At 37.1% G+C, this 22406-nt stretch overlaps 2 protein-coding genes across 2 annotated transcripts; both read right to left on the reverse strand.

Moving 5' to 3' along the window:
* Positions 1-7822: 7822 nt before the first annotated feature.
* On the reverse strand, positions 7823-8737 carry LOC126080728 (olfactory receptor 4C11-like). Its single transcript, XM_049891907.1, has one exon. It carries the CDS (start codon positions 8735-8737, stop codon positions 7823-7825), a length of 915 nt encoding a protein of 304 aa, XP_049747864.1.
* Positions 8738-19649: 10912 nt separating this feature from the next.
* Positions 19650-20769, reverse strand: LOC126080713 (olfactory receptor 4C15-like). Its single transcript, XM_049891892.1, has one exon. It carries the CDS (start codon positions 20753-20755, stop codon positions 19781-19783), a length of 975 nt encoding a protein of 324 aa, XP_049747849.1. The 5' UTR covers positions 20756-20769; the 3' UTR covers positions 19650-19780.
* Positions 20770-22406: the final 1637 nt, after the last annotated feature.

The raw sequence follows: 22406 nt of genomic DNA on the forward strand, positions 1-22406 counted from the left end.
TATAAAACACTACTTCAAGAAACCAAAAGAGAATTACATAGATGGAAAAACACCCCATGCTTATGGATTGGAAGACTTAACATTGTGAAAATGTCAATAGTACCCAAAGTGATCTATAGATATAATGCAATCCTGATCTAAATTCCAACATTTTTTAATGAAATGAAAATAATTAATCTTCAACTTTATGTGTAAAGGAAAGGGGCCCCGAATGGCTAAAGCAATATTGAATAAGAAAAGCAAAGTAGGAGGCCTCACATTTCCCAATCTCAAAAGTTACTATACAACCATAGTAATCAAACAACCTGGTACTGGTTCAATGACAGACACATAGATTAATGAAATGGAATTGAGAACCCAGAAGTAAATCTATCCATCTACAGGCAGTTGAGCTTCAACAAAGAAATAGTCTCTTTAACAAATGACATTGAGAAAACTGGTCAGCCATTTGTACAAAAATGAAACAGAATCCGTATCTCATACACTGCACAAAAACTAACTCAAAATGGACCAAAGGCTAAATGTTAAAGGTAAAATTATAAAGCTCATAGAAGATAATTTAGGAACAAAACTAGGGAACTTAATTTTTGGTATAAATAGCCTATCAAATGCAACTAAAAATGCATGAACAGAAGATAATTTAGGTAACAGAGACATCCTAAAAATTAAGTACCTATGCTCATCAAAAGACAAAAATTAAAAAGAGAACCTACAGACTGGTAAAAATTCTTTGTCAACAACATATCTGACAAGGGTCTAATCTTTAAAATATATAGAAAACTTCAATAATTCAACAACAAAACGACAAGCAATCCAATCAAAAAATGGTCAAAGGACATGAACAGACACTTCAGATAAGAGATTGGACATTCAGATAGCCAACAAATACATGAAAAGATGCTCACATCATTAGCCGTTATGTTGTCGTTAGGCACTGTTGAGTCAGTTCCAACTCATGCAACCCTATGTATAACAGAACAAAACACTTCCTGGCCCTGCACCAACCTCATGTTGATATTAGCCATTACAGAGATGTAAATCAAAACTACAATGAGATATCTGACTTCCCTGCAAAAATGGCAATGATGAAAAAGACAGAAAACGACAAATTCTGGTGAGGTTGTGGGGAGATTAGACCTCTTAAACATTGCTCTTGGGACTGTAAATTGTACAACCACAGTGGAAACAGTATTGTGCTTCCTCAAAAAGTTAGACATAGAAATACCTTATAATTCAGCAACTCCACTCCTAGGTATATATCCAAGAGATATAATAGCAATGACACAAATAGACATAGGCACATCAGTGTTCATTGCAGCATTATTCACAATACCGAAAAGATGGAAACAACCTAAAAGCCCATCAACAGATGCATGGATAAATAAATTGTTGTACATACACACAATGGAATACTACCTACACCACTATAAAGAATAACGTGTCAGCAAAACATAACACGGATGAATCTAGAGGACATTACCAACTGCCATCACTCAGAGGACGTTAAGCTGAGTGAAATAACTCAATCACAAAAGGACAAATATTGTATGATCCCATTACGTAATAAAAAGACAACAAGAGGTATACACACAGAAAGAAACATTCTTTGATGGTTACCAGTGATGGGAGAGGGAAGGATATGGAATCACTTTCTAGATACTCCAAACCAAAACCATTGTCATCAGGTCGATTCTGACTCATAGTGACTCTATAAAAAAGAGTAGAACTACTCCACAGGGCTTCTAAGGAGAAGCTGGTGGATTCAAACTGCTGATATTTTGGTTAGCAGCCAAGCTCTTAACCACTCTGCTACTGGGGATCCTCCTTTAGATAGTAGACATTTGTTATTTTTGTGGATGGGAAAAGCAATACCAATATGGTTGAAGTCTGCACAACCTGATGAAGGTAAATGAAGATACTGAGAAATACACAAGAAAAAGGGAAAACTTCGGTAAATACTATAACAAATAAGTGTCTTAGTCTTCTAATGCTGCTATAACAGAAATACCACAAGTGGATGGCTTTAACAAAGAGAAATTTATTCTCTCACAGTCAGGTAGGCTACAAGTCCAAATTCAGGGCATCAGCTCCAGGGGAAGCCTTTCTCTCTCCGTCAGCTCTGGAGGAAGGTTCTTGTCATCAGTCTTCTCTTGTTCTAGGAGCATCTCAGTACTGGAATTTCAGGTCCAAAGGATGCGCTCTGCTCCCAGTACTGCTTTCTTGGTGGTATGAGGTTCTCCTGTCTCTCTGCTCACTTCTCTCTTTTATATATCAGAAGAGATTGGCTTAAAACACTATCTAATCTTATGGAGCCAATCAATAGAACTGCTGTTAATCCATCTTATTACATCATAGTTGATGGGATTTACCACACATAGGGAAATCATATCAGATGATAAAATGGTAGACAATCATACAAGGGAATCATGACTTAGCAAAGTTGACAGATATTTTTTAGGGGACATAATTCAATTCATGACACGTAGGTAGATATATATGCATATATGTATATGGGAAGGCATATGTGGATGTATGCACATGCATGTATAGGTGTGTCTGCAGGCCTATGTATATCCATGTTTGTGTGTGCTGCATATATATCCATATACATAATAAAGCACATGGGTGCACAATTACAGAGACTTCCTAGACATGACATATCCTAAAAACTCCCAGGATTAGTTTACTGTGTTAAAAAGCTTAGAATGATAAGTCACGTGAGATAACACAGTCAATTGGCTTAACATAGTTTATAAAGTTAATATTCTACACTCTAGTTTGATAAGTGGAGTCTGGGGGATTAAACGGTTGCAAGTGCCCATCTAAGATACAACTCTACTCATCTGGAACAAAAGAGAACGAAGGAAAACAAAGACTCAGAAATGAAACTAATCCACAGGACTAACAGCCCAAATGAATCACCGACTCTTCTAACCTGAGACCAGAACTAGATGGGTCCAGCTATGACTACTGACCATCCTGACTTGGGACACCATAGAAGGTCCCAGATAGAATGGGAGAAAAAGGTAAAACAAAACTCAGATTTCTGGAAAAAAAAAAAAAGTCACACCTACTGAACCAATAGAGACTAGACAAACTGCTGAGGCTCTGACTCTAAGATATCCTTTAAATTGGCACTGAAGCCACTCCTGGAGCTCACTTTTCAGCCAAATAATAGATTGGCTTATAAAACAAACAATATCACCCAGGAGTAAGGTGTCACTTAAACAATCAACTGTATGAGACAAAATGGTCAACGTTTACCCAAAAGCAAAGATGAGAATTCAAGGCGGGGAAAGAAATCTAGACCAATGGAAATAGAACACACAGAACGGAAATAATGAGAATGCTGACAAGTTGTGAGAATTGTAACCAAAGTCATGGAAAATCTGTATAAAAACTGTTAAGTCAGAACCTAGTTTGCTGTGTAAACTTTCACCTAAAAAACAAGATACTAACAACAAAAAAAAAAAAACTCAAAATATTAATAAGACCACTTTCCTTTTTATGTAATAATACAGTAAAATTTGTGAAAGCTGGAACCTGTGTAAGGCAGCAATCTGTCAGAAAAAGAAAACTCAAATATTTTCCACCATGAGCTGAGCAAGATGGTGAAGTACTCTGGACAGCGGCGGAGGTGTTAAAGAGCCAGGGTGAGTTCAGAAGCAGGAGAGAGGAGGATCAGGGACTGCCCAGAAGCTGGGAGGGTCTAATGGGCAACACAGAGGGAAACAGCTGGCTCCCTGCACACAGTGGGAAGCTTTGGGAGAGCCAGAATGCTTCTTGGAAGCAAAGATGCTAAGACTTCATCTCACATACTTTGAACATGTTATCAGGAGGAATCGGTCCCTGGAAAAGGACCTTAAGCAGAGGGCCATCAAAAAAAGGAAGACCCTCAAAGGGATGCATTGACAAAGAGGCTGCAACAATGGCCTTAAACCCAGCAATGATTGTGAGGATGGCACAGGACAGGGCAGTTTTTCCTTTTGTTTTGCAAGGAGTCCTGATGAGTTTGAACCTATTACAAGGCATCTGACAACAGCAGCAATTGTTAATGATTGTGAATATCTTTTCATATGTTTGTTGACTGCTTGGATGTCCTCTTTAGTGAGTATTCTGTTCATGTCCTTTGCCCGTTGTGTGATTGGGCTGTTTGTCTTTTTGTTGTTGAGTTGTTGCAGTTTTCTATAGAATTTAGAGATCAGGTCCTTATTGGATAAGTCGTTTCCAAAGAATTTTTCCCAGTCTGTAGATTATCTATTTATTCTTTTAATAAAGTCTTTTTGTGAGCATAAGTTTTTGATTTTTATGAGGTCCCAATTTTCTATTTCATCTTCTATTTGTGCATGTATTATGTTTGTTATCCTATTTTTACAAAGGATTAGGTCCCATAGTTTTCTTCCAAGGATTTTATGGTTTTAGGTTTAATATTTAGGTCTTTGATTCATTTTGAGTTAATTTTTGTGTGTGGTGTGTTTAATTTTTCTACAGGTGGGTATCCAGTTTTGCCAGCACCATTTATTAAAGAGACTGTTTCTGCCCCACCGAATGGACTTTGACTCCTTGTCAAAAATCAGTTGTTCATAGATGGATGGGTTTAATTCTGAGTTCTCAATTCTGTTCCAGTGGTCTATGTATCTATTGCTGAACAACTGCCAGCCTGTTTTGATTAGAGTGGCTGCATAGTACGTTTTGATATCAGGGAGTGTAAGGCCTCCTGTTTTGTTCCTTTTCTTCAATATTGCTTTGGCTATTCAGGGTTTCTTTCCTTTCCATATGAAGTCAGTGATTAGTTCTTCCATTTTAGTAGAGAATGTTGTTGAGGTTTGTATCAGAATTGTATTTTATTTCTACATTGCTTTTTTTTTAGGTACAATTGGCGTTTTCACTATATGGTCTTCTGGTCCATGAGCACAGGGCACCCTTACATTTTTCTAGGTCTCTTTTAGTCTCTTGTGGTAATGTTTTGTCCTTTTCATTGGATAAGTCTTTTATGTCCCTGGTTAGGTTAATTCCTAGGTATTTTATCGATTTAGGACTAATGGTCTTGTTTTCTTGATTTCCTTTTTGGAGTAGTCTTTGTTAGTGTAGAGGAACCCAACTGGTTTTTGTGTTTTAATCTTATAACTTGCAACATTGCTAAATTATCCTACTAGTTTCTGCAGTTTTCTTGTGTAATCTTTAGGGCCTTCTATGAGACTAGTTTTTTTTTTTTTTGGTAATGGCACATGTGGCACCATATGTGGATATAGTAAGCAAAGCACATCTAAAGTAAAATATGAGTGAGCATACATGGATAAGTATAGTCATATTGATATACAGGTAGTTACACAGATGAGAACAGATAGAAATATCTATTAAAAAAAAAAAAAAACATTGCCATCGAGTTGACTTCAACTCATAATGACCCTATAGAACAGAGTAGAACTGCCCCATAGAGCTTCCAAGGAGTTCCTGGTAGATTCAAACTGCCAATCTTTTGGTTAGCACCCATAGCTCTTAACCACTACACCACCAGGGTTTCTGAAATATCTATAGGTACTTGTAAATACAAATATCTGGGTATAAGCATATAGATTCGTTGAAGACACAAATACGTATACTCCACAGGCATAATCAAACTCTTTCCATGATTGATTTTTGGAGTTTGAAAGCTAAGGACCATAGTTTCACCGGATAACTCAGTCAATCGTCATAACATGGTTCACAAAAATCATGATCTGCATCCCAGCAAAGTGACTAGTGTCTGGAATTAAAAGCTTGAGAGCTGACCATCTCAGACACAATTACTCCTCTCCTCTCCTTTCCAGAAGCAAAACAGCCAAGGGTAACCAAAACTCCGAGAAGAGACAAGTCTACATAAGCCACAATCTCATCTACCCCTGTCCAAAGGACACACTCGGCTCCCAGCACTGCTTTCCTGGTGGTATGAGGTCCCCCCTCTCTGCCTGTTTCCCTTTCCTTTTATCTCTCATATATTAGATCAGGGACATGACCTTAGTAAGGGTGTTACAATCCTACCCTAATCCTCTTTAACAAAAAATTACAGTCACAAAATGGAGGAAAACCACACAATACCGGGAATCATGGCCTAACCAAGGAGGCACATATTTTTTGGTGGGGGGCGCAATTCAATCCATGACATGTGATATATATGATCCTGCCTGCTGCAGATATATATGATAGTTGGTTATTATATATGTATATATTTATTAAAATATCTGTATTTAATTATATAAATATTTGCTTTCATAGGTAGATACATAGATCAAGATCAAGAAGATCAATATATTTATTTCGGTCATTGCTCAATATCTTTCTATCCAGGAAGGAATGTCTCTATAAGAAACGCAACTACTATATGAGATTTGCTTGATAAAACTGGTTATGGTCTCAAGAATCCATAGCCTGAAATATTCCTCTTCAAAAGGAAACGTACCTACCAGATAGACAGGCCACTAACCAGTGAAACATTCCCTGCACTAGGTCTGTGTCTGATACCTAATGAGAAGTTTTACTTTCTTGGTATATTTAGTTCTATATTTCCAAGCCAAAACAAACAAAAAAAGCCCATTTCTGTTGAGTCAATTTCGACTTATAGCGAATCTATCAGACAGAGTAGAACTGCCCCATAGGTTTTCCAAGGAGCAGCTGGTGAGTTGAATAGCTGATCTTTTTTTTTTTTTTTTTGGTAATGGCACATGTGGTACCACATGTAGATGTAGTAAGCAAAGCACAACCAAAGTAAAATATGAGTGAACATACATGGATAAGTATAGTCATATTGGTACACAGGTAGTTACACAGTACCACCAGGACTCGTGTATTTCCAAGCAGGGAGTCTCCTCTCATTTTCATAGATATCTTCTCTCTTTGGATGAATTATTATAACATTGACCCTTTTTCTCTATATGTCAGTTGCTATCTTTTTTTATTATATATGATCTCATCCATGACATGTTCATTGTTACAATATAACCCACACAATTTTATAAAATTGTTACCAATTTAATAACAAAAAGATTTGGGCAGTGTCCATTGACTAAAGTTTCAACAAAAAATGTATATAGAACTAAATTTTATGGATGAATAATGATTAACATGATGAACAAAAACATGATATTAAAGTACATAGGAAAAGATTATGGCTCAATACAATTAATATTTATTACAACTGGAATTGTCTTTATTTGAATATAAATTCATGAGTTGCTCACTGTATGTGCTCAAGAGGGAAGTAAAAGGATGTTCTTTTTTATTTTTTTAAGGATTTTACAAAAGGGAGCCAAACACCAATAGAGGCTTAATTAGCTTATATGTATACTCCTATGAGATTCTCATGGTGACCTTACCCTACTGACTGTTGAGCCAGAAAAGACCAGATTCAGTAGTGCCAAAACTTATTTGCCAACAAAATAAATCAGCCAGAAATCAGGGACAAATTATTAAACTTGGATGAAAAACATGGAGGGAAAACGCTCAAACCAGAATGTACAAAAGAGTGAGGTAAAGCTATATACACAACAGGATCTGGCTCACATACTGCAAGAGAACAAGGATTATCAACCCCAGAGAACACAAGTGGGGAGTGGGCTTGTGCTGCCACAAATATTAACGTACTTGATGTTCTGTTACTTTATGTGACATTGGCTCAAAATAAATGGGTCTGTGCTCACTCTACCGATGTCCACAGATATACTTCTGGGAGCTAATGCTATTGTCCACATCAGGATAAGAATACTTTTTCTTCTCAATCAATCCAATTTTGTTTAAATTGTGACAGAATTAACAAGTAGGATCTTCTGTTCTTTGCCACCTCAAGTCATAGCTTGTGCCACCATAACTTTCTCATGGCATTTTTAATGTCTGCATTCCTCAGAGTATAAATCAGAGGGTTGAGCAAGAGTGTCCCAATAGTGTAAAACACAGCCACCATCTTGTCCACTGGAAATGTGATTGGAGGGTGAGTATATTTGAATATACATGCAACAAAGAATAAGATGACAGCACTAATGTGGGAAGTGCAGGTAGAGAGGGCTTTCTTTCTTCCTTCTGCACTCTTGTTACTCAGAGAGCGTAAGATGAAAATATAGGAGATGATCAGGATTATGAAACTCACCATGCATATGGCCCCACTATTAAATACTATGAGTAGATTTATGACATAAGTATCCATGCAGGCAAGTTTCAACAAAGGCTGTACATCACAGAAATAGTGATCAATAACATTGGGGCCACAAAACGGTAATTTCAAAACCATGAAAATCTGTACTAATGAATGGATGCAAGATCCCACCCAAACCAGATTCAAAAATTCATCACAGACACACTGGCTCATGATGGTTGTGTACCGCAGGGGTTTGCAAATGGCTACATAGCAATCAAAGGCCATGAGTATGAGCACAGAGATCTCCATGCACCCAAAAAAACGGGCAGCAAAAATCTGAGTCATGCACTCATTGTAGGAGATGACTTTCTTCTTAGATATAGCATCTATAATCAACCTGGGAGCTGTGGTTGTTGAGTAGCAGGCATCAGCAAAGGACAAGTGGAAAAGGAAGAAGTACATGGGGCTTCCTAACATCTGACTGTATCTGATGGTCATCACAACAAGTAAGTTTGCCAACAGAGTTGCAAGGTAGAGAAACAAGAAGATCACAAACACTATTTTCTCCTTCAGAACATCCTGTGTTAACCCAGACAGGATGAACTCAGTCACACTGCTGTTCAGCTCCATGGTTACAGTTGATGTGAAAGGATGTACTGAGAAATGGTTTCTCTGCAAAGAGAAGGGTGTAGGTGGTGATTTGGCAATAGCAGCAGACTCAGAGTCTAAACTATAACTGTATAATTCTAATTCCATTCTGGCTCAGTGATAGAAATCTTGCCTTCAGAGTGGAAGACCTGGTTGTTTCCCAGTTGATGCACCACATGTGCAGCCACAAACCCATCGGCGGAGGCTTGCTTGTTTCAATGCTGCTGAATGGTCTCAGCTGAGCTTCCAGACTAAGATGGAGCAGAAGGGAAGGCCTGGCAAACTACTCCGAAATATCAGTGAATGAAAACCCTGTGGATCATTATGGTGCGATCCCATGTTGTGCATGAGGTCACTGTAAGTCACAGATGACTTGATGGTCGCTAACAACGACATAATCAGTTGGGAATTTTTTTTTTCTTTTTTGCGCTGATGTCCATGCTTTAACCACAGGCATTGACTAAATGTCTTCCTTGTGGGTCTAAGACATTTTGGGGGGAGAATAAAAAAAACCACAAGCAATTTTGCTCTCTGACAAATTCTGAGAACTGCTTATTTTGCTTTATGACTTTGAACAAGTCACTGTAATATGTTGAAACTTTTTCTTCATATAAAACTTAGATTGTGGTAGAATCTTGGTCAGTGTATGTAAGAATCCCTTGGAGCCCTGTTGGTGTGGTTAAGAGCTCAGCTGCTAACCAAAAGATCGGCAGTTCAAATCCATCAGCTGCTCCTTGGAAATCCTATGGAACGATTCTGCTCTGTCCTACAGGGTCACTAAGAGTCAGGATTGACTTGATAACCTACCTTTCTTTCTTTCTCTCTTTCTCTCTCTCTTTCTCTCTCTCTCTCTCTCCCTCCCTCCCTTCCTTCCTTCCTTTCTTTCTCTTTCTTTCTCTCTCCCTCTCTCTCTGTCTTTCTTTTCTTTCTTTTGGTTAAAAAGCACTTGTAGTGCAGTGGTTAAATGCTAGGTTGCTAACTGAAAAGTTGGCGGCTGGAACCCACCAGCCCTCCTGAAGTGAGAGATGTGGCAGCCCGCTTCCCTAAAGATAGCAGCCTTGGAAACCCCATGGAGCAGTTCTACTCAGTCCTGTAGGGTCGCTATGGGTAGGAATTGATTTGATGGTAACAGTTTTTTTGGTATGAAAGCATATATGGAATATATGTGTATAAATATTTGAAAAACATTATTCCTGTATAATTCAAACATTAAATTTGGAGATTTCCTATTGAGAAAAAAAAATATTCCTTAATTTGGACACGAGTTTAAACCAGTTATTCCTGACTTCTTCAGTATCTGAGTTGGGTTATACTTTTCCATTTACATTGGCCTAAATGGTATGTTAGCCACATTTTATGCCTCTGGACCTCAGTTTTAAGGTCTTATTCAGGTTCTATTGTCCTTAGTGTCAAGGTGGGTCCCTTTTGAAATGCATACAGCTCAGCTGACTGGAGTGGAGCCTCATCTTTGTATACGTTGAGCCTTCTATTAGATGATGCTTCCTGGATCTGTTACATTTGCAAAGGTTTGCCTTTTTTTCCTTTATTTCTGTGACACAGGGCTTGCAAACATCATTATGGTTTTCCTGTGTGACAGTTAGGGAGCCCTTCTAGGTTCGTTTTGGTTTTTCTGTGTCATATTTGGAAAACCAAAGGCTTTCCATGTAACCTAATAGAAAGACGTCAGTCATAAATTATCTGCCTAGTTTTCAGTGGCATACTGTCATGTCACAGACTGGTGGCACCAAAAGGCCACTGGCCTGATTGGTGGATTGCATTGTCAGATCATATTTCTCAAAATCCATATTACCAACCATAAAGTTAAACACACTCAATTAGTAAGCATGCTTTCCAAAACTGAAAACACATGCCATCAAAAAACATTTTTTTTTAATAAAAATTTGATAATGAAAGGGTTAAGAAGAAATGATATCTTCAACTTTGACTCTTGATTTTGCCTTCATTGTCAGTCAGGACACATGGGATGTTTGAATAAATCATCGAGGCTGGTAGTATCGAGCTGAATTACTGTATATGTGAAATCAACCATTACTCACGTTAGTTACATAGTATAGAGTTTCACATCCTATGGATGCAACCGGATATACCACTTCTTATATTTCTAAAAGCTAAATGATGTCTTCACTCAATGTGATTCTACCACTATCTTACAAAACTTTTGTTTTCTGCCAATTTTTGTTTCTCTTAAAATGTAATTTAAAAAATATATTTCATCATTTCGCCATGCAGATATCTTCCCCTATGTTGTACTCTATTTTTTGCATATACATATCTATAGAATTGTAAACATTCTCTGATTTTGGTTTTCTTTTGGAATTGTTAAAACCTTTTTCCAATATAAAGATTATCAATAATGTATTCATTTACTTTAGGAGTTGTAAATTAACATACAGAAAATTCATAATATGTTTTCAAAACTTTTTTAATCATTTAATTTGTTTTCAAATATTCAGTCTCATAAAAGATTTTTGAATGAACCTCTTCTCATGGTATACTCTTTTCTTTATTATTAGTCATTTCAGAAAGCAAATTTCAAGATTATTGAGGCAAAAGCTGTGATTATCTTCATACTTATTGGTAACTACTGTCAAATAGCCTTCCAATTTTTTTTATCAATGTTTATTAGAAATATTTTAACTATACAGTGAATATATTTATGTAATAAAATATCCAACCTTTGCAATAAATTACAGGATTAAAAAAATTATCCTTCTAAAATTCATAAATTCCCAATCCCATGTTACAGATGTAACTAATAGTTCCTTACATATTTTTCCAACTTTTCAGAGTTATACATGTACCTATTTTGTTTATATATCCTTTGTGATGTAAAAATTGGATTGTTTTTTCCACTTGTTTCTAAAATTACAGGAAAATCAAACAGATTTCTAATGAATATCAAACTTGGATTATTATCATATTTGCTTGATGAGTAAAAGTAAAACTATGATATACATTTCCTTGATTACTGGTGATAGTATAATTTTTGTATATGTTTTGCTTATATTTTATCTTTCCGATTTACATATCTTTGTCCATTAGTTTTTTAAATATCTTTAAATTTGAGCTCTTTCCCTTTTTTCATATTTATGTCCATCAGTTATCAATTTGGAGAGTTGTGTCTTTATCCTGTCTTATATTATTTCTATAATTTTTAATATTAATGTCAAAGGATCTAGAATTTATTTAGAATGATTTTTTAGGTACCTTTACTTTTTCTGATTAATCATCTGTTCATCAGTGAATCAATAACACCTTCAACTCAGCCATCATATGTACTAAGAACCTAATCAGGTCTCTGGTAGCTATAGCAGCACATAGATATGTGTCTTCAAGCTCTTTATGATCACATTGGAGGGATAACATAATTCTGAATAAGATAATTATCTGCAAAAAGTTACACTTGACTATATATGATAATACCTAATGAATTGTGGTTCCAAAAGTAGACAGAACCCTAGAGAACAAATTGAGGGTCAGCAAAGGTTCAAAAATGAGAAATAAATGAAGTTACTGATTTCAATGTATGAAACTGAAGTTTCTCATTAAATTTTCTGGAACTAAAGTATTGAAAAGCTTATACTGAATTTTACCAAGTAGAATTAATGTTTCAGATTAGTAAGTCAAATTGTTCCTCTTATAAAACTGGACAAAAAGAAATAAAACTTTGTTTTATTATTTATTTATTCATTTTTTCTGTGATCCAGCTCAAATATTAACTCAGTGTGATAATACCAGTTATAAAAACAAAAAGCTTTGACCAGCAGTTTCAGTTATCTCTGACACATATAAAAAGCAAGTGAATTAATTATTACTTTTTCTTGAAACGCTAAGTTCCCGACAGGGACTAAAGACAAAAGCATGTCATTTGCTGTGAGGAGAGGAGCAGTTAGGTTAGCAAGTGAGTAAAAGGAGGGGGAGAAGCATGAACTGGTTCAGGTAAGCATTGTAAAAAACTATACTCTTATTAAAACAAGAAGTTGTAAGAGGTAAGTTTGTGGGCTGATGATGGACAGCAGTGAAAGCCAGGTGATGCAATTCTATTTGATTTTGCTTTAAATGAGCAAAGAAGATTTGAAACCTGAAGATAGGCAAGCAGCACTTCACAAAGATGTATGCATTAGCTAAGGTCAGCAGTACCTTAGAGTTCTATCACTGAGCTCAGCCATTGTTTCCTAATGCTCCTGAACAGTCCTACCTCCCTGATATTGGAGGACACCATGGTAGGGGAACTTGCTTTTAGCTGTTCTTTAGTATCTTTAATTTTTTACTCTACCTGTTGAAATGTTAATAGTTCAAATCATAGCTCATCCCAAATCTCTATCTATGGCCCGAAAAGTCTTCCCTTTTCTTCCCAGACAAATAGGCATCTACCTCTATCCCCTACACTCTTATATTAGTATGTACTTTATTAGGTATGTATTGAATTGAATGAGGTAATATTAGAGTATATATTATTTTTGCATGACCTTAAATAGGTTTTCACTTTCAGTATTTGACCTGCACACTTTTTCATGAGGTAAGTTAGCCATTTATCTTGTTTTCCTTATGTACAAAGATTCATCTGTAATAGAGTTTTGCCAAGTATAACCAGGCTATAAAAAGGTTTGGATGCTACTAGATAGCCTCTCTCTCTAGTGTCTAACAACTATCATATAAATCATCAAATCTCAATCATCCATGTAGACTGCATCCTAAAAAAGAGAAGTCCCAAACCAGCAGAGAATGACGTCAAATGACACCTTAAGTTTCTTTCCTGTCTCCAAAACCAACCACTGTAAACTTCATGGTGGGACAAATACCAAACTAGGTGCATAACAAATAATAGTGAAGGGAGGGAAGGGACAGAGACTTGCTGAAGTTAAAGTAGGAGAGAGGAGAGTGACAGTCAGGGAATTCCAGGGAAGGAAGAAGAGCAAGAGTATGGGATGCAGAAAGACAAGCGGGAGAAGACAAACAAAGAATGTTATTGAGGGTTGTGTGACCCACGATTTCATCACAGAGTTCAACTTTTTTCTCCCTGACCAACTACACTACCACTTGGACCTCAGCCTGAGAGCAGGTGCTGTTGTAGGTCATGATCAAGGGTTGCCATGGGTCTTGAAAATCCTGTCTCATAAACATCACCATTGAACTTCAAATCTTTAAAAGAGGATCCAGAAGATTAGAATTTCTCCTCAGGCTGGCTTCAATGCCATAGTGTAGTTTATTTCCTCTTTTGTAAGCAGGAAGGACTTTGATAGTGTACCTGCTCTGAGGCCAGCAAAGATTTAGGAATCCTTGTCCACCTTCACCTTTCATTGGGGGGTAAAGACCGAGTATAGATTCCATCAGAGCATAGATTACACAAGATCACTTATAAGGAGGTATTGTGAAGAAAGTATTTTTAACAGACTTGAAAAACTTACCTCTTTTCTCATGAGCAGATATATGACTTCCAATTAAGTATATTTTTCATATCTTCAGCATTAATTTTCTTAGAAGATGAATCATATGAATCCCAGTTCAAACATGGAAACAGTACTTCATTGACATTTCTCAATGCTTTCTATCACAGGAGGTTATGGAGAGTGGGGAGTTTAAGGAGAGAAGGAACCCTGCAAATGCAGACTTTACATTGTTGCTCCCCAGAAGCAGTAGCTTAGAAAAAACACGTGGGTCAATGACACTGGGCAGTGTGGTTTAAAAAAATAAAATATCAAATGTTCATCAATCTTGTTCTTGAAAAGGTCTTTTTGGAATAAGCTATTTCGGTACACTGAGGGAGAAATAACTCTGAGGTCAGTCCCCTTCCCACAGGTACTTTTGAGTTAAGGTTTCTCTTTTTACTGTGTTGGATATTTATTGTAATTCACACAAAATCTACAAAAGCCTATGGCAGGCTTTCAGCCTCAAGAGCTCCAAAAAAACCATTACTCCTAGCCAAATGCCTAAGGATGTTCCAGTGTGCTACCCAGGTCAGACAGTTCAAGAGCAAAAGCAAACCTTGGGGCCAATTAGTTAAACTCCATTCTCACTTTGAATGCATTTGGGGAAACCTCAATCCCTTCTCCATAGGATTGCTTAAACCCATCTCTTCTAGAAGGATTAAAGTCTTGAAGCCAGTTAAAGGCTCAGATGAGTGAAATATGTGTGGTAGATGTGAATTCACACTTCACCACTTATGTGCTGTGTGAACTTAAACAAGTTTCTTAACCCATTAATTTCAGTTTCCTCTTTTGTAAGAGATATCTGGTAATAATTATTACTTATTACTTTTAACAATATTAATATTACATGCTCCTGGTTCTAACCCCATCTATGCTTTAAGATAGTTCATAAAGAAGGGAAACAGAAGGAAAAGAGAAAGGAAATACTGAATACTTGTCTTATGTGTTTTCTTTTTCTTTTTAAAGATATGATTTTCCACTCATAGGAAAGAAACCTCAATTTTTGTTTTTTTAATGTAGTTGTACATAATTAAAAATGGGACAGATTACACTGCAATATTGCTTTCTTATTTGGGAGACCATGCTTCTACCCAGAATTCTGATGTCAGAATGTCCTGCTAGGTGTATCAGTGCCTGCCAGGTATCCCCAATGAGGATGAAATGAGAGGTCCAAGGAGGGGCTGAGATAGAGAGATGGGAGGCAGAAAAGGAGGCATGTACTTTATTAGGTATGTATTGAATTGATGATTTGCATTTTTACCGAAGGGCCTAGTGGCAAAAAGCAGACCCAAACTTCTTGGAGAAAACCATGCCCAACATCTGGAATTTTTTGTTATAAACAGAGGAGTATACTCTTGAGGAAGCTTTTTGGTGAGTCATTGAAAGTATATAAGCCTCAGATTTTCCATCAATTGAATGGGAATGAGAAGACCTAACTCTGAAAAGCTTCTGTAAAAACTAAAAGATATAATACATGGAAAGAAAGCACCCCTGTGCAAAGAAATACATATGTGTTTTTATTAATCCTTCCTAAACTTGTAAACTATATGAAGAAGGTGGCATCAGGATTGGAGGGAGACTCATTAGCAAGCTGCAATATGCAGATGACACAACGTAGCTTGCTCAAAGTGAAGAGGACTGGAAGCACTTATTGATGAAGATCAAAGACAACAACCTTCAGAATGGATTACACGTCAACATAAAGAAAACAAAAACCCTTGCAACTGGACAAATAAGAATATTATGATAAATGGTGAAAGACTGAAGTGAAAGGATGACTAGACTACGTCTCACATACTTTAGACATGTTATCAGGAGGGACCAGTCCCTGGAGAAGGACATCATGCTTGGTAAAGTAGAGGGTCAATGAAAGAGAGGAAGACCATCAACAAGATGGATTGACACAGTGGCTGCAACAATGGGCTCAAGTATAACAATGATTGTTAAGGGTGGCACAGGACCTGGCAGTGTTTTGTTGTGTTAGACATAGGGTTGCCATGAGTCCAAACTGACTCAATGGCACCTAACAACAATAAACATACAGACTTCAGGCCCAGAGAAGGGAAATAACTCACCTAAGGTCACCTAAGGTCACCTGGCAGTGTTTCGTTGTGTTAGACATAGGGTTGCCGTGAATCCAAACTGACTCAATGGCACCTAACAACAATAAACATGCAGACTTCAGGCCCAGAGAAGGGAAATAACTTACCTAAGGTCACAGAATTGAGCCTAGGATAAAATCTTTAATTACAAGTCTAAAGCTCTTTTCTTTTGATAAGGTATGTACAGTAATGTCATAAACGTTCTTGGCCTGGAAAATAACAACAGCCAAAAGTGGAGTCCATGGGTGGCATAAATGGTTAAGTGCTTCCCTACTAATTGAAAGGTTGGTGGTTTGAACTCACCCAGAAGCCTGGGAAGAAAGTCCTGTCAAAATGCTTCCAAAAGGCACCAGCCTTCAAAATCCTATGGAGTGCAATTCTACTCTGCACACATGGGGTCACCAGGAGTCAGAACCAACTCAAAGGCAACTAAAAAAAAAAAAGTTTCAAAGTTGATCATTGAACTGCCCAAAGGCAAGAAGTTAAGTAAAAGTTCCCTTGAGGTTCTTTCAAGATCTGAGGTGAACAGATCAGGAGTGCTCATTAAATATTCATTGTAGACTGAATGACTGGATTATTCAACTGGACTGCAGGTTAAATGTCAGGATATTATTGAATGCAGTTGATCATGGAACATTCAGTTATGGGAACTGAGAACACATGACAACTGAGATATTTTGGGTTTAGATCCACTTGTTTCTCGCGTGTAGTTTCAGGATGAATTAGTGTCCTACTTTAAACCCTGTTCACTTAACCTTATTTTAAACCCTATTCATTTGCATTTTATCAAGGTTATGTTTCTAGTGAATAATTCAGAAACTATGGCAAGATTCAAACCCAATTAATAAAATGAAAAATTGAAGTAAGAGGTTATTTTATTGGGATCCAAAATGCTTTCAGAATAAAATTCAAATCAGTAATAACACTTATTTTTGCAGGTGATAGAAGAGGGAAAGGAGAATGAGAAAGAGTAAGTAGAGAGTAATACCTTTATTTTCTGTTTTAATTTTTTATACAGATTCGGGAAAATAACTAGAGTAGATAATTTATTTGTAATATTCTTCACTGTGTTATGTTAAAATGTTATCTATGGTTATTTTCAAGATCAAGGGACGAATCCCAGCAACAGCCGCATTCACTCGCCAAACTCGACATTTTAGTAGATAATATTGTAAATACATTTAAATTTCAAAAAGGGAAGATAGCTCACTTATTTTCATTTACTCAGCACTTACTGAGCTCCTGCAACAGCTGGTTCTAGATACTGATGATACATCAGTGAATCACATAGGAAAAAATCCCCTGCCTCACAGTTTATTCTATGAGAGGAGGCAGATAAGACACAATAAGGAAATAAACTATATAGTAAGTTATAGAGTAGAAATTGTTATATAAATATGAAGAGTAGATAGGAGAAGCTATAAAAGCCAAGTTGGGTACTGCTATTTTTTTTTAAAAAAGGCAAGGTTCAGATGTGTTTGATTTGAATTATCTCTTTACTAATGCTCAAATAGAATTATTTTCAATTGGATAAACTCAGCCAACAAAATTCAAATCAATGAGTAAATTGAATGCAATCCCCTTTTGAAGTCTAAATTTTACTCTCAGATTCCTCCGGCCTCTGTTTACCCTGTAGTCAGCTCACAACACCTGTAACTTTGGTATTGTTTTTGCTAGGAAAATGATTTATCAAGAGTCCTCTTTGATTGAGCTCAAATGAAAGCTACTCATCAATGGTTCCCTTATGAAATCTACTTCCCTTCCTCTCCTTCAGATGATTCATGTGGGGTGGTCAACTGACCCAAAAGGACCTCATCCATTGGCAGAAAACGGCCAATCAGGTGTTATCTCTCAAGAATTTTAACAAGTGATTCAGATCCGTTGTTGCTGTTGTTGTTAGGTGCCATCGAGTCGGTTCCAACCCATAGCAACCCCATGGACAAGAGAAGGAAACACTGCCCTGTCCTGTGCCATTCTCACAATCCTTATTATGCTTGAGCTCATTGTTGCAGGCACTGTGTCAAATCCATCTTGTTGAGGGATTTCCTCTTTTTTGATGACCCTCTACTTTACCAAGCATGATATCCTTCTGCAGGAACTGGTCCCTCCTGACAACAAGTTCAAAGTATGTGAGACACAGTCTCACAATCCTTGCTTCTAAAGAGCATTCTGGTTGTACTTCTTCTAAGACAGATTTGTTTGTTCTTTTGGCAGTCTTTGGTATATTCGATATTCTTCACCAGCACCACAATTCAAAGACATCAATTCTTCTTTGGTCTTCCATATTCATTGTCTATCTTTTGCATGCATATGAGGCAACTGAAAACACCATGACTTAAGTCAGGAGCACCTTAGTCTTCAAGGTGATATCTTTACTTTTGAACACTTTAAGGAAGTCTTTTGCAGTAGCTTTGCCTTTTTTTTTGCCCAATGCAGTGAATCTTCTAATATATTGACTGCTGCTTCCATGGGTGTTGATTGTGGATCCAAGTAAAATGAAATCCTTGACAACTCCAATCTTTTCTCCATTTATCATGATGTTGTTTATTGGTCCAACTATGAAGATTTTTGTTTTCTTTATGTTGAAGTGTAATCCATACTGAAGACTATGGTCTTTGATCTTCATCAGTAAGTGCTTCCAGTCCTCCTCACTTTGACCAAGCAAGGTTGTGTCATCTGCATACTGTAGGTTGTTAACGAGTCTTCCACCAATCCTGTTGCAGATGTTAATGGACCCATGTTAAATGAGGAAGTCATTTGTTCCAGGAACATCTACAGTTGAGTTTCTGAGAATGCCCTTGTCTCTGCCCTTCCTGAGTCCTGAATGTTTCTCCATCAGATTGACTGGGATCACCTCCCATCGCCATCTAATCCATTTCAACTCATCACAAACCTATATGACAGAGCAGAACTTCCTCATAGTGTTTCCAGGGTTGTGATCTTCATGGAAACAGACTGCTGCATCTTACTCCCCTGGAGCAGCTGGTAGGTTCAAACCAACCCACTTTTGGTTAATAGCTGAACACTTAACCACTTGGTCACCAGGGATCCTTAACTCTGATCAGTATCCTAAAAATAAAACTTTTTTTCAATTGAAAGAGTTTCAGGAAGCTCCTGTTCTAATCTCTAAGATATTATTGTCCTCCTTCCATGAATGTTTTTCGGAGCATGGTGTGAATGGTAAGCAGTTTAATAGATAATCTGATTCCTCTCTTTTCCTGATTTCTTTTTGTTATTATATTTTAAATAAGCATAAAATTCAAGTCCTTTTACATATGGGGACGTTCAGCTGCCAACTCCGAAATGATGCGTGATCTGAAGGTAGAAAAAACATTTCCTGACCTTCGTGTTAGTGTTTTTCTATTGCATTATATTACCTTCTGTCTTACAAGGTGCATCCCCTAGAAAGTTTTTCTCTAGGCCCATTTCGATTTCCTTCTTCTGGAAGTTTGATTTTTTATAAGTTTCATGTTTTATTTTTCATCAGAAACCACCACCAGTCTGGTCCACAACTTCCTCATGGCATTTTTTACTTCCTTATTCCTGAACGTGTAAATCATAGGATTGAACAAGGGAGTTAGGAGGGTAGAAAATATGGCCACAATCTTTTCGAGGGAGAAAGTAGATGGAGGTCGTGCATACACAAGTATGCATGGGACAAAGAACAAAACCACAACAGCAATGTGAGATCCACAGGTTGAGAGAGCTTTCCTTCGACCTTCAGAGCTATGAGTTCTCAGCGAGACCAAGATGACACAATAGGAGATAAGCAACAATGAGAAGTTTATGATGCAGATTAACCCACTATTTGCAACAACAAAAAAGCCAAGGATATGAGTGTCAGTGCAGGCAAGAGCCAATAATGGGTATAAATCACACATGAAGTGATCAATGACATTGGGGCCACAAAAGGGCAGCTGAAATATAAAGAGAATTTGTATTACAGAATGCAAGAAGCCCCCTGTCCAGGCTAACCCCATCAGAATGCCGCAGAACCTCCAGTTCATGATAAAGGGATAGTGCAATGGCTTGCAAATGGCCACATAACGATCATAGGCCATGGCTGTGAGGACAATCACCTCTACTCCAGGAAAGAAGTGCTCAGCAAAGAGCTGTGTCATGCAGCCCTCAAAGGAGATGGTTTTCCTCTCATAGAGGGAGTCCACGATCATCTTTGGAGCAATGACAGAGGAAAAGCACGCATCCAGGAAGGACAGGAAAGCCAGAAAGAAGTACATGGGGGAGCCCAGGAGTGCCAAGCTGCTGATGATGGTCACTACAATTAGCAAATTGCCCCCAACAGTTGCAATGTAGGTAAGCAAAAATACAACAAATATTATTGTTTGACTATTTGGGTTTTGTGAAAGCCCCAATAGAACAAACTCTGTCACACAGCTTTGATTTTTCATGATTTCAGAGGAAAAGGTGAAAGCTTCCACAGTGACCATGTAGAATCCGAAATTATGAGAAAGAGATACTTGCCTGAGACAAGTTTATGGGATTAGCTAGTCATCAATGCATTGGTGCATCCATAAGCAAAGTAATTTTAAGAGCTTGTTTCTGTTGAGAACACAAAATGAGAAATATGTTAAAGGTGGTAGTGAGACACCAGGAAGGATCAAGGTTAAATACTTTAAAATAGCCGGAGTTTCAATACAAGGAATGGAAACATTCATATGTGGTAGGAGTGACAAATAGTTTTTATCTCAAGTGCCAACTCTGATTAGTTAGTAGTGGCTACCTAGAGTGAATTATTGAGAATTCTGAAACACATCCAAGCTCTGAAGAAAGGGGGACTGTAATGTATTAGTTCTGTCTGCCTTTGACATGGTATGGGAACCAGGATGACTTGCATGGGAAATACATCTCTCCCCAGGAAACTGCCTTATCTACAAATAGAAGACAAGATAACATGCAGTTTAACAGGCACGTGAAAATCATGCCTACTCCCACAGATATTTCTTTAAAAGTCTGACCTGAATTGGGCCCTTAAGATGAATTAATTCATTCCTTATAAAAAAAAAAAAAAAAAGGCCTGTGAAATTGCCTAGACATATGCTTAGCCAGTAATATGTATATTAATTTTTTTGGTTGCTTTTTTTAATTCATCATTTTAAAATGAAAACGGAAGCTGGTAAAAATAACACTACCTACTTCAGCATGCTATGCTGATGACTAAGTGAAATAATGCAAGGAAAGCAATTGCTCAGTGCCTTGTGTCTAGGATACAGTCCATGTTAGGACTTATTATCCCTATGTCACTGGTAACAAATATATGCTTTAAGAGGTTAAGGTCAAAAAATTTTCAAAAAGTAGATCTGGGATTTTCTGGTTCCAGAGCCTAGGTCCATTCCATGTTATCAATAAGGAAAGGGGTGAGAATATTTCTTTTCTAAGGAGAACCTCAGAGCAAGGATGGCCTTTCTACAGACTCCACTTACCTCTCAACTTAAAACTTCTGATTCTCTTGTTCAAGTATAAATGAGACATGTCAGGGAAACTAACTGCAAATGATGTACAATCAGAAGGTAATGGCCCCACTATATACATACACATCATATACAATTTGACAACAACCGTATAGGTAAGAAATAAAAACAAGATGTTGAATAAAGCCAATCTGTTAACCAATTACTTATACAATGTGGCTCAGTATATTTAAGTGCAATCCCTCAAGGTATATCTGCTTCAAAATTATATAACTTAATTGTAAAATAGTTCTTACATACTTTACCTGATCACCTCATAGGATTATGATGAGGGCCAATTATGAAATGTGAAAATGCTGCTTATGATAAGGAACTGTTGCAAATTGTGGTTATTATTATCCCACTTAATAAGTCAGCTGCTTTACCCATTGAAAGCATTTCCATGAGTCAACCAGATAATTATTTCAACGTTGGACTTCATTTTCCATAAGAAGACATGGCTTTGAAGGATGAGTGTATTTTCACCTGTACATGTAACACAAATATGTCACTCAAATAGTTTATATAATTATGTTTGCTGAAGAAATGAATTAAAAAATTGTGAGAATTGTCAGTAAACTGATTTTGTTGAATGCCACTTAGAAGTAGCAAACAAAACTAACAAATATAC

Source organism: Elephas maximus, chromosome 7, assembly GCF_024166365.1.
Source record: "Elephas maximus indicus isolate mEleMax1 chromosome 7, mEleMax1 primary haplotype, whole genome shotgun sequence".
NCBI classification, from domain to species: Eukaryota; Metazoa; Chordata; class Mammalia; order Proboscidea; family Elephantidae; genus Elephas; species Elephas maximus.